The 12070-nt window shown below is 37.9% G+C and overlaps 1 protein-coding gene across 1 annotated transcript in view; it reads left to right on the forward strand.

Annotated features, from left to right (window-relative positions):
- The window catches only part of LOC309487923 (serine/threonine-protein kinase pim-2-like), a 31099-nt gene extending 29604 nt beyond the window's left edge, over positions 1-1495 (forward strand). The window contains exon 9 of the mRNA XM_082155907.1: positions 1000-1495. Coding sequence (XP_082012033.1) covers positions 1000-1091 — 92 coding nt within the window. The 3' untranslated portion in view covers positions 1092-1495. The remainder of the gene's footprint in view (positions 1-999) is intronic.
- The last annotated feature ends 10575 nt before the right edge of the window (positions 1496-12070 follow it).

A 12070-nucleotide genomic window follows, 5' to 3' on the forward strand; every position in this document is an offset into this window, starting at 1 on the left:
GGGATGGGGATGGGGCGGATGGAGATATCGCTGCGGTGAATGACTGCGATGCCACCTCCTCGCCGGTCCAGACGGGGGTTGTCGAAGGAGTATCCAGGTGGGGTGGTCTGATTTAATGCAATGTAGTCCATGGGTTTGTGCCAGGTTTCAGTAAGACAGAGAAAATCCAGTTTATTGTCAATAATGAATTCACAGAGGAGCAGGCTTTTATTGTTAAGTGATCTTGTATTGAATAGCGCTGTCTTAAGAGGCTTTTGTTGTGAAATCCAAGTGGCGGAAGTTGAGACGGGCAGGAGGTTAGATGAAGTCACGTGAAGAATGCGCGGATGACGTATGCGGATGTTGTTGTTGTGCCGGTGTCCAGGCCGGAGTGAACTACGGCCGGACCAGAAAGATGGAATACTGTTTTCGGCACTGAAGTAGTAGAGAAGATTGCGACGGGAGCCTCGGTGGATATAAGGGCGACGACGGAGAAGACAGTGTTGTTGCAAAGTAGAGGTGATGTCCAGTGAAGGAGGTGCGCGGTGGTTGAATCTGAGAAGCTGCAAGGACGTGTATCGAAGCGCCATGGTCAGAGCCGTAGATGACATGAGCCGCAGAGAGGCCAGCAGGAAGGTCATAAACAGTAGCCGCATAGCTGACAGGCTGCTCCGGAGTGCAGGAGCTAGCTTGTTGGTGGTCACAGCAGAGTCACAACGTGACAGGCAGCAGATACGGCGACCAGGCAAAGACACAGTCCAGATCTTGAGGCAGGAACAGATACCACCGGTACCAAACAAAGTCAGTAGGTAAAACCGTTTAGTTGCAAACAAATTGTTCGAGGCTCAGACTCGCTGTCCCAGTTTAAAACTAGATTAAAGACGCATCTCTTTAGCCAAGCTTTCGCATAATACTACCTTTTATACTACAGTTGAATCATATCGAATGCATTAATATTATGAACAGCAGCTATGCTAATTATTTCCCATCTGCTTTTCTGTCGTTATCTCGGGACGCTAGTTTGTATCCAGCCTCACATGGAACCTTCAGATGCCCCAACACCCGTGAAGAGACGACTCGACGCCTGTGAAGAGACGACTCGACCCCTGTGAAGAGACGACTCGACGCCTGTGAAGAGACGACTCGACGCCTGTGAAGAGACGACTCGACGCCTGTGAAGAGACGACTCGACGCCTGTGAAGAGACGACTCGACGCCTGTGAAGAGACGACTCGACGCCTGTGAAGAGACGACTCGACGCCTGTGAAGAGACGACTCGACGCCTGTGAAGAGACGACTCGACGCCTGTGAAGAGACGACTCGACGCCTGTGAAGAGACAACTCGACGCCTGTGAAGAGACAACTTAACGCTGGCAATATATTATGCCCTAAATTAATACATGATTAACTAACTGTATTTTTCTATGTACATTTCTGAAATGCACTTTCTGTAAAGCTGCTTTGAGACAATATGTATTGTGAAAAGCGCTATACAAATAAATTTGAATTGAATTGAATTGAACATTCCAGTTTATGCACAATCAGTTGCTTACACATATTCAGCTTTATAGACATTGTCTATGATTAGTTATGGAGTTTAATAATATTTTGCGACTTAAAAACAGCCTTTTAAAAATGATATTGAAATAAGAAACTTGTGTTCTACTTTGTAGTTAGTCAGTTTTCATTAAAAATGCAAATACACAATACCTGCTTGTTTATACATCCATTTTCTTTGTTTGCTTCCTGTCCTTTGAAATTAAACACACCTGTAAAACACACACACAAAATAAAGTCAGAACTAAATCTGGATTAAAATGCTGGCATTGGCACTATAATTGGGAATAGAACTTTGTCCAAGCTTAAATTAAAACTTATTGCATGTTGTGCATGTTTTTGTGGAAAAAAAAATCACCTGCATCTTTGGGCTTAGATGGGGCAGCAGGACTGTTCTGGCAGTGGAAAGAAGGGTTTGTAGATGGAAGATGTGAATCATAGAAAGGAGGGGTGATGCAAGAGGAGGTAGGGGTGAGGGGAAATGGTGTAGGAGGAGGAGTGGGGAAAGAAGAGGTAGGAGGAAGAAGGGTGATGTAAGAGGAAGTGGGAGGAGGAAGGTTGGAGGACGAAGATGGAGAAGGAAGAAGGGTATCAAAAGACGAGGAAGAAGGAGGAAGGCTGAAAGAAGAAGATGGAGGAGGAGGAGGAAGGGTATAGAAAGGAGGAAGGCTGGAGGAAGAAGATGGAGGAGGAGGAAGGGTATAGAAAGAGGAGGAAGGCTGGAGGAAGAAGATGGAGGAGGAGGAAGGGTGTACAAAGAGGAGGAAGGAGGAGGAAGAAGATGGAGGAGGAAGGGTGTAGAAAGAAGAGGAAGGCTGAAAGAATAAGATGGAGGAGGAGGAAGGGTGTACAAAGAGGAGGAAGGCTAGAGGAAGAAGATGGAGGAGGAAGGGTGTAGAAAGAAGAGGATGGAGGAGGAAGGCTGAAAGAAGATGGAGGAGGAGGAGGAAGGGTGTACAAAGAGGAGGAAGGAGGAGGAAGGCTAGAGGAAGAAGATGGAGGAGGAAGGGTGTAGAAAGAAGAGGAAGGAGGAGGAAGGCTGAAAGAAGAAGATGGAGGAGGAGGAAGGGTGTCAAAAGAGGAGGAAGAAGGAGGAAGAAGATGGAGGAGGAAGGGAGGAAGTCGGGTGCTGGCAGACAGTTTCAGCAGTACTGGTGTGGTTTTGAAGCCTCAGGTAATCTACGAGAAATTTTGGAAAGAAAATTAGCAAATATTTCTTTGAATATTGCATGTGTAGATCATACGAAATACTTTGAAGGGGGTGGATTGGAATCCACTGCTGCTTCAATGTATATGTAATGAGTGATTATAATCAAGGTATTAATCAATATTTTTCGTTCTAAATATCAAATGAGTTGAATGACTTCTCTGGAGATTTTATTTTGTTATTGAAGTTACAGTGTGATCACTGAAATGTTATTTTCATGTATTCTTTTTAACCCTCTGGAGTCTGAGCGTTTTTTTGGGCCCTGGGGGTGTTCTGACATGCCCTGACATTTGTGCTTTTTTCAGTTGCTTATAAACATATTAATGGCAAAGGTGTAAATTCACTCTATATAGCACAAACAGGACTACAATAATATGTGAGCCACATGTATGTACATGTTTTCATTTTTGAGAGAATAATGTTTATGCGTGGTTATCGAAAAAACTAAAAATTAAAGTTTTTGAAATAAGACCACAAAACACATACTAAATATGTGGCAATAAGACTTTTGACTTATGGATGTCGTCGCCTATAGTTTTTTCTTCAAAATTATGTGAAAATAGTCTTGCTTTATCGTTCACATAAAACCATACATTGATTTAAATTGATGTAAAACAGGTTTTGCTTGGAAAGCCAATATGCGAGGGGGCGTGAACGAGGAGTGGTTTACACCTTAGAATACACCCACTCTGCATAATGATGAGCCATTCACTCAGGTGTGACACTGACTGACAAAAGATATATTTAGAAGAAGACTTATATTGACCATTTAAGATTTTGCTTACATCTATCTTGTAAATATGTTTTGCTATTTTATTAAAATGGTTACAATTACAACAATAATTACAATTTCAACAATATTTCAAGTGTACTCTTTCTTTGTAAAAAAAAAATGATTATAGGCCCTACATTTTATCTATGTATTCATTAGTTTGAATATAACCAACATTGGAACAGCTAACATCTTAGTTGATGACTTTATTTTTGACAAAAATCGTATTTTATATATAGAAATGGCTAAACAAAAGCTTATTTGATGTGGCAGTATATTCTACAGTAAAAACTGTACCCAAATCTACTAAACAAAATGTTGTCTTTCATATTTCGTCTGACTGTAACGTTGTTTTCATGAAATATTAGGGCATATTGTTAATTTGCAGTTTAATACGTTGCTTATACAAATAGCCTACATTTTATTTCAACATTCAGTCGATGTTTACTTATCTCAGTATAGCAATACAGTTTGCTAAAACATCATCATTCATTCACACACGCGATTTAAATTTAAACTGTCTTTGCCAGCTGTGGTAAACAGCGCGCATCTGTGCCGTTTATTCATTCATAAACAGAAACCCACGTGAAGAAATTCACGTGAGAAGGAAAAAACTTACTTGTATTCCTCAGCTCGCTCCTCGATATACCCGCACTTCTGAGGGACATTTTCGATTAGTATTATTCCTCACAGCGCTGCAAGACGGTGTAAACAAGTAATGATCTAAATAAACGTGTGTGTTTTCTCGAGCTGATGGGGGCGTTCACAGGATTGCCTCAGCCATTTGCGTTTGAATAGCGCGCGCTCTCCGTGGGCGGGGCCGATTATAACGTAATGAGATGAGATGAGCTCGACTGGAATCGCTCTCTTTTAATACAGATTTCACAAGATGAGAATAATTGTTTTTTTATATAAATGACTTCATTTAAAAGAAGAGAATTCAAGCTTCATGCCTGTCTGTCTGTATGTCTGTTTGACTGAGTATTCGCTGAGTTATTGTTAATTTTCGGACGCGTTTCAGAATGGACTTCACTGGCAGAGAGAAGGCAGAACTCGCTTCGTGTTTATTTTTCTTTATTTGGCAAAAAGCACAACACTTTGTTTTTATTGTGAGTATACACAAAAATAATACACATTTAACAGAATCGATTGATGTATGAAACTCCTATGGAAAATCAAAGTCAACAGAGTATTTATGAGTTTCTTTTACACTAATAAAAAAAAAGCGAGCTGGTATCGCCGGCGATACAGCCGACCTCAGGGGGTTAATGTCAGTATTTGATATTTGAATTGTAGTAACAGTGCTTGCTTATTTATCCCAGCTTCCAGATATTAAATAGGAACTGGTTTTGTGTTTGAGTGTGTCTTCAACGTTCAAACAAATAGGGGTCATTGAAGTCTATAGTTTAAGGGACCATTTGTCAGTTAAAGCCTATATTTTCCATTTAGACTAAAGTGTCCTATCCTGAGAGAAAGAACTTGTTATCTTGATGTTTTGAGACGAGACTGAGTTAGAGCTTGGCCAAATCCAACCTTGGGAAAACTGTGTGTCGGTGTGTGTGTTAGTCTTCTTGCTTACAGGTTAAGGAACCACTGGCATTATTGGAGATTGACTGAGTTGTTGTTCGGGACATGCTGGCACCCAGCAACCCAAATCTGCGACCTGGAAGGTCACGACGTGCCTAACTTCAGGGTCTGAGTGTCAGCTGCATAATCAGATGGAGATATGCTTCAGTCTATCTGTATATGTGTGGAAAATTACTATGTTTATCTATTTCTTAGCCAATGAGAATCATTCAACCTGTAAGCAATGATGTAGCTTAGACCTTGGAAATGGTATAACTGCTGTGATCTTTGTAACTGTAAGGGGGCGGCCTATGAACTCCTGTGTGAGTCTTGAAGCTGAACTTCTGCTGATGAAACTGCGAACTATCTTCAGTAAAACTTTTCTTCAATTCTTTATAATTCTGACTCCGGGTCTTCTTTCAAACATCTGGTCCATGGGTCCTAAACTGTTAACCCCTAACAACTTACTTTTAATACAAATTTCATAAAGGCTAGTCATCCTTTCAAAGATGGTTTGAAGTGGTCCAACTGCAAATGGACCCATTGAAGTGATGACTTCAGCCACAAACCCGTTTCTTTTCTCTTTAGAAATGAAGAGAATTGGCTTATAGCCGAGTACCTCCAATTTCTTAACCTGTAAAACAAATGCACAGACAGTCGATAAGTATCGATGTATTCATAATGGTAAGCAGGGACTTACCAGACAATTCTGTTGCAAATCAACTGGATTATCAAAGTAAAAAAGAAAGATGTCTAAATGTTTATTTGAGAAATGTAGCAACTCATAATGTAATAACTGCACATAATGAAATAAGTATTACATTATTATTGAAATAAAATGTTCATGATGTAATAATTTTCTCAAAATGTAATAAAATCTTGAGCTCATAATGTAATAACAATTTTTACATTTTGAGAAATGTATTACATTAGAAACTTACCAAAACATATCATATTTTCATTACTGAAATAGCTTTTAAAACATAAATATATTAGTATTCCCTTACAATACATTGAAAAAAAAAATCTAAATCCAGTCTTAAACTACCTGCAAAATGCAACATTTAAATATTCATGCAATTAATATTACATATATATTAATTTAACAAAAAACATTGGTATTCCGTTTTAAAAGCTATTACAGTAATGAAAAATGAAAAAATTTTGGTAAGTTTCTAATGTAATACATTTCTCCAAAATGTAAAAATTGTAATTACATTATGAGCTCAAGATTTTATTACATTTTGAGAAAATTATTACAGTATAAACATTTTATTACCATTATGAGTTGCTACAAGAATATATATATATATAATAATTAAACAGTAAAAATCTGTTATTTAAAAAAAAAAAATATATATAGTGTAATAGTGCGCTTTGAGTACCCAGAAAAGCGCTATAGAAATGTAACAAAGTATTATTATAATTTTATATATATATATATATAACATTTCTTTTAAAAATAACAGAATTTTACCATATAATTATTCATAGTTATATACGTATGTTACTCACCATGAAGTAACCTCTTTAGCCATTCAATACAAGTAAATGAGGAGAACAGTTTACAAGCAAATTATAAGCATTTATAACAGTTTAAGGTAAAGGTAAATGTTGATAGGCAGTAAATGTCTGACAAATACATTTTAATAAACAGTTTGTAATTTTTGTCAGATGGGGTCAAGTGAATGAGGAAAGAGCAAGGGCACACTATACATCTATGATGCAAGATCAGCATGGAGACTTCCAGGTCTATCAACAATTAATACAAGTACAGCCTATCAGTATTTATTTACTGTTTATCTATATACTGTGCAGGTTAAACCATCTGGATTCATCATCAACCCAGACCTACCCTGGATTGGAGCATCACCCGTCGGCATGGTAACATGCACTTGCCCTGGTGACGGCGTCCTGGAGATAAAATACACATTCAACAGCAGGGACCGTTCACTCAACGAAAGCGGCAGAGATTCATCATTCTGTCTAGGCATAGGAGAGGATGGGGCAATGGAGCTTAAGACTGACCTCAAGTTCATGTATCAAGTACAAGTTCAGATGCATGTTTCCACAGTGAGTTACTGTGATTTTATTGTATGGACACCGCAGGAGTCTTTCATCCAGCGGATCAAGTATGATCCTGTTTTCTTCCACAATGCCTACCTCAAAGTGGTTGAATTCATCAAGACTGGAGTACTAGCAGAGCTGCTGGGAAAATGGTATCCAGCTCAGCGCCACACTCCCGCAAACACTACAACCACTGAACAGCCGTCTGAAATGGGATGCTACTTGTGACACAGATGACATCACCTGCACATCTGGACAATGTACGCGGAAGCACTTTCACAAGTCTTGCCTTAAATGGAGCAGGGTACCGAAGACATGGAAATGTGTGGAGTGCAGAAGAAAACGTGTAGTTATTGGTGAATTTGTTTGATGAATCAGTTTCACCCCTTATTTACATCAGTGTCCTTTCAACATAACCTCCATGAAACTTATGCATTACAGACTAAAATAATATTTGACGGTTACTGAAGTATATACATTTTCTTTTAACCATGACTTAATGAAGTTGTAATATACATATCTTATTTTATGAATTATTTGATTATTATGAATGATTAACAATGAACAGAATAAGAGCAATGTAGTTTACTGACACCTGTTTTTTTTATTGCAAATATAAAACAGAATTGTATAAGAGCAAACAACAACTCATATTGTTATGTGTTACACTGGGAACACAATGTTACTTAGTCTCTATTCTGAGGGAACAACAGATGGGCAAATGTTACACAAAGCACAGCAGACTTGGACCATCTTTGTCCAGAGATGTAAGTTCTCCTGGAGTTGTAGTCTGGTGGCAAAGAGAGATGGGAATTGTGCTTTGCAAGATTGTGTACTTGTTTCTTACAAGACCAATGACGCGTTCCTCATGGATCCGAACAGCTGCTAGTCTCCTTGGGTGCAGTTGCTGTTTCCCTTCAGTGAAGGCAGGTCATTTGAGATGAGCACTGTACAAGCCCACATCATCTCCTATGGTAAACCCTCGATCTGCCAAGACGACATCACCAGGTGACAGGTTTTCCAGGTAGCCGCAGTTTTCAGTCAGGTGCTTATCACTTGTTCGCCTCGCCCCCTCCAGAGTCTGGAGTGTTGTCCAGTGATCCCTCTTTATAGCAGCAATCCATCTCTGACGACGCTCTGGGTTTTTTGGGGATATTGTAAAATGTTAATTCATCATTTCATTGAGATTTGCTGTTATCGCAGCTTACAGCACAGCAGATAGACGGCATGTTTGGATTCGGTCCTACAGATGGCGGCCACACCGCTGTGTGACGTCACGTGAAACCCAGAACAAAAACTCCAAACCCTAGCAAAATAAAACACTGTGTAGATACCTATAAGTGGAACAACTACATAGCTACTGTAGGAAATCCTTTTTAGTTGCACAAAAAGCAGCAGCATTTAGTTTTAAATGCAAATGCTTTCACACATAACTCTTTATGTCTCTATTTTTAAGTCCACCTCGAAGGTTATCTGCTTTAGAGATCCTACACATGGTCCACCTAAATATAAAATTTAAGCCAAAATCTAAAGCAGGTACAAAATAATACTGAAAGGCCAGCAACAATATTGTCAAACATAGCTGAAATATGTACAGTTATTCTATAGCATTCTTCTTCTTAAGCCCATAGAGGTTCTGGAGAGCATCTTCTCTACCTGTACAAACCTTGTTCTTGTGCAGACTTCTCTTCAAGCTGCCTCGAGGAAGTCTTTTTCCTCCTCCAGCTCATTCACTCGAGACTGGAACATCTCAGCCTTCTTTTCCCAGAGAATATGTTGTTTGACAGGCTTGAGACTGTCCATCCTATTAACTGTAAAATATGACATGAAAAAATAGGAATACATGTCAGTGGGGAAGAGTGGCCAAACCTTGTAAGCACATAGTCAAAAGTTGTTGTTTGCATTATGTAATTATATCCACAAGACACAACAGGTTTCCCTGGTCTCTATTATTGTTGTCAATTATCAGAAGATAACTCAAGACAGAGGGTAAGAAACTTTTTTTTTTTAAGCTTGGTTTTAACATGGTTAAGCAACAGTTTTTACAATAACCACCACCTATCCCTAGTGTTGGGTAAGTTACTCTAATTATTCCCTCTAAAAAGCATTGCATTAATTGCATTGCATTGCATTATATAAATCCCACATCAACGTTGACCAGTTGCAACAACAACAACAACATACATGAAACTGCTTTTTTTTATTATTTCAAATAAATAATATAAAATTGCATAAATTATTATTGAACTGACAAAAGTATTTAAAGGTACAAGGTTACATTAAAAACATATATTTTAATATTTTAAGTTAAATTTTGATGTTAAATCCACTATTGTTTCATTGTTCTATAGTCTATAAGTATTTAATGCAATTACATCAGAAGTAACTTAACTATAATTAAATTACAGAAGAATTGAGAGTAATCCCTTACTTTACTTTTCCAAAGGAAAGTCATTAAATTACACTAATTACTTGGTAATGCATTACTCCCAACACTGAGTATCCAACTCAGGAAGAGGAGGGATATCGGCATTGTGGAGAAGATTAAAACTAAAGTTAGGGATACCATGTTAAATTTGGGGTAATACGTGTGCACTAATATGCATTAATTTATGTTGAACTAATTAGTTCATGTAGTTCATGTATGACTCATAAAGAACTAAACCATTGATTAATGATTACTGCATCAGCAACTAAAGAGTCTATATGATTAAGTAATAAATGAATTGCTATTAATTGTGTGATTGTGTATTCCTTAATAACGCATTTTATTAACTAATAGTGTAAATTAATGTGTTAATCACCACAATTGGTCAAAGTTATGCACTTAAACGTCCAGTGTCAGCTTTAATTAATAATTAGCTAATGATTTGCAAATGTATCATTATGTTATTTACTTGTTGAGGCACATGACTATTAACGTTAACTCGTTATCGCGTCGGCCAGAGCGAATTTGTGTCAACTTGTATGCAATCGCGTCACGAGAAATATCAGCGTTGTGTTTGGTAGCACACACACTAACACCAACACATTTCACATTTATAAGCACAACTTACCACTTTTGTGTATGGAAACTTCTTCTCCTTCTTTTCCCTCGGTATTTCCCCTCCGTGCCTTTGCGCGGGTAAAATGCATGGCTCGAGCCGCTGGTTCGATGTATTCATGGGTTTCATCAGGTCCCTTTCCACAGGTTTATTAATCAAGCACAATGCAGTCTGCATTCATAATCTAGGTGCTTGATTTTATACACCTGTGGAAAGGGACCGGATGAAACCCATGAATTCACTGGAGATAAAACTTTTGAACAAAGTTTATGTTGGAGAAACCAAAAAATCGTCTTTAAAGACCTGAGCGCTATATTAGACAGCAACTTGTCTTTCGAAAATTATATTTCATACGTTAAAAAACAAACAATATGTATTGCGAGTCGAGTGATAGCCTATACAAATAAATGTGAACTGAATAACTGAGAGATCTCTCAAACTGGGAAAAGTACATAGAAAGTATGTTTACTACTTCACATGTTGTGTAACATCAATTATTCCACACTTCAATGTAATTTCAACAAATATTCCTGTAGCTTAGAGCAACTCAAATAGTGTTTTGAACAATGACAGACCCTTTAAAGGTCCCATATTGTACACCTTTCTGAAGTTTTATTTTAGGTTTTGATGTCCTTAAGAATATATATTTGCGGTATAAGTACCAAAAACCATCTCAATATATTTTTACAGCTCCTTTCTCAGGAGCTCTGCCAAGGACAGGTCGATTTTGGCCCGTCTACTTAATATTCATGAGCCTCTCTTCTGATTGGCCTTCTCGTGAAAAGGCACAGCTACTTTATGCAGGTTGAGTGCATTTATCAACAGTTTGGAAACTTATATGGTAGTTTCATCGCCCCTAGACCTCTGTTATCACGAACAAAGCCAGGAAATTTCAGTTTTGACAATATGGGACCTTTAAACAATTCAAATACATTACACAGAAATGTCTTCTTAACAGGATACATGATGGCACATACATTTTTGAATTCCTCAGGGCATTACCATGTTAAATCCATTGTTGTTCAGATGGAACTGGATAATATTCTGAATGTTCTGATCCGATCTGACCTCTGACCTGTAATGCTGCCTGGATCATAATCACTGTTCGCTCATTGGCCAGAGGAGAACTGAGTCTGGGGTTCTCCCGAGGTTTCTTGCCACTGTCGCCTTATTGGCTTAGTTGGGGACATTTAATATTCAACAATTATTGATCTGCCTTACTTAAGGTGGACGATGACGCAATTTTCTTCTAGAAACAAACTTTGTCGTATTATTTAAAATGCTATCACTGTGAAGCTGCTTTGACACAATCTGTATCGTAAAAAGCGCTATATAAATAAAGGTGATTTGACAAAAAACCCAAGATACAAGCACAAAAACAATGACAAAAAAAGTATAGAATGTAAACACATAAAATAGGTAGCCTACCACTTTCCAGAACATAAGTCCCATTTTTTTAATCATTTGAATCGTGATTATGACTTCGCTATATTCCAAAGAGACCCGGTATTTGTGGCATTTATTACGAATGTCGTTTTGCCACTATAACTTGTGTTTGTTTATAGGCCTACTTATATTTTTCATTCCTGATCTGTTCTGAAGTTCGTTGTGGAGCGTTTAATATTTGTAAACGTTTCATTTTATTTACCGGTATTTTACTTTATTTCTTAACGTAGATAAAAAATTAAATGTGACTTATACAACGATGCGACTTATCTGTATGCCTTTTCTTTTAGCGATTGAAATTTGCTACTTATAGTCAAGTGCGATTTATTGTCTGAAAAATAAAGTATTGTTTTCACATTAAATTATTATTGCTATTATTTGATTATGTGGGTCTCCTGGGTCAGGCAGTGTTTGTACAGTAATAGTTACAGTA

Source organism: Leuciscus leuciscus, assembly GCF_965113295.1.
Source record: "Leuciscus leuciscus genome assembly, chromosome: 23".
Classification (NCBI taxonomy): domain Eukaryota; kingdom Metazoa; phylum Chordata; class Actinopteri; order Cypriniformes; family Leuciscidae; genus Leuciscus; species Leuciscus leuciscus.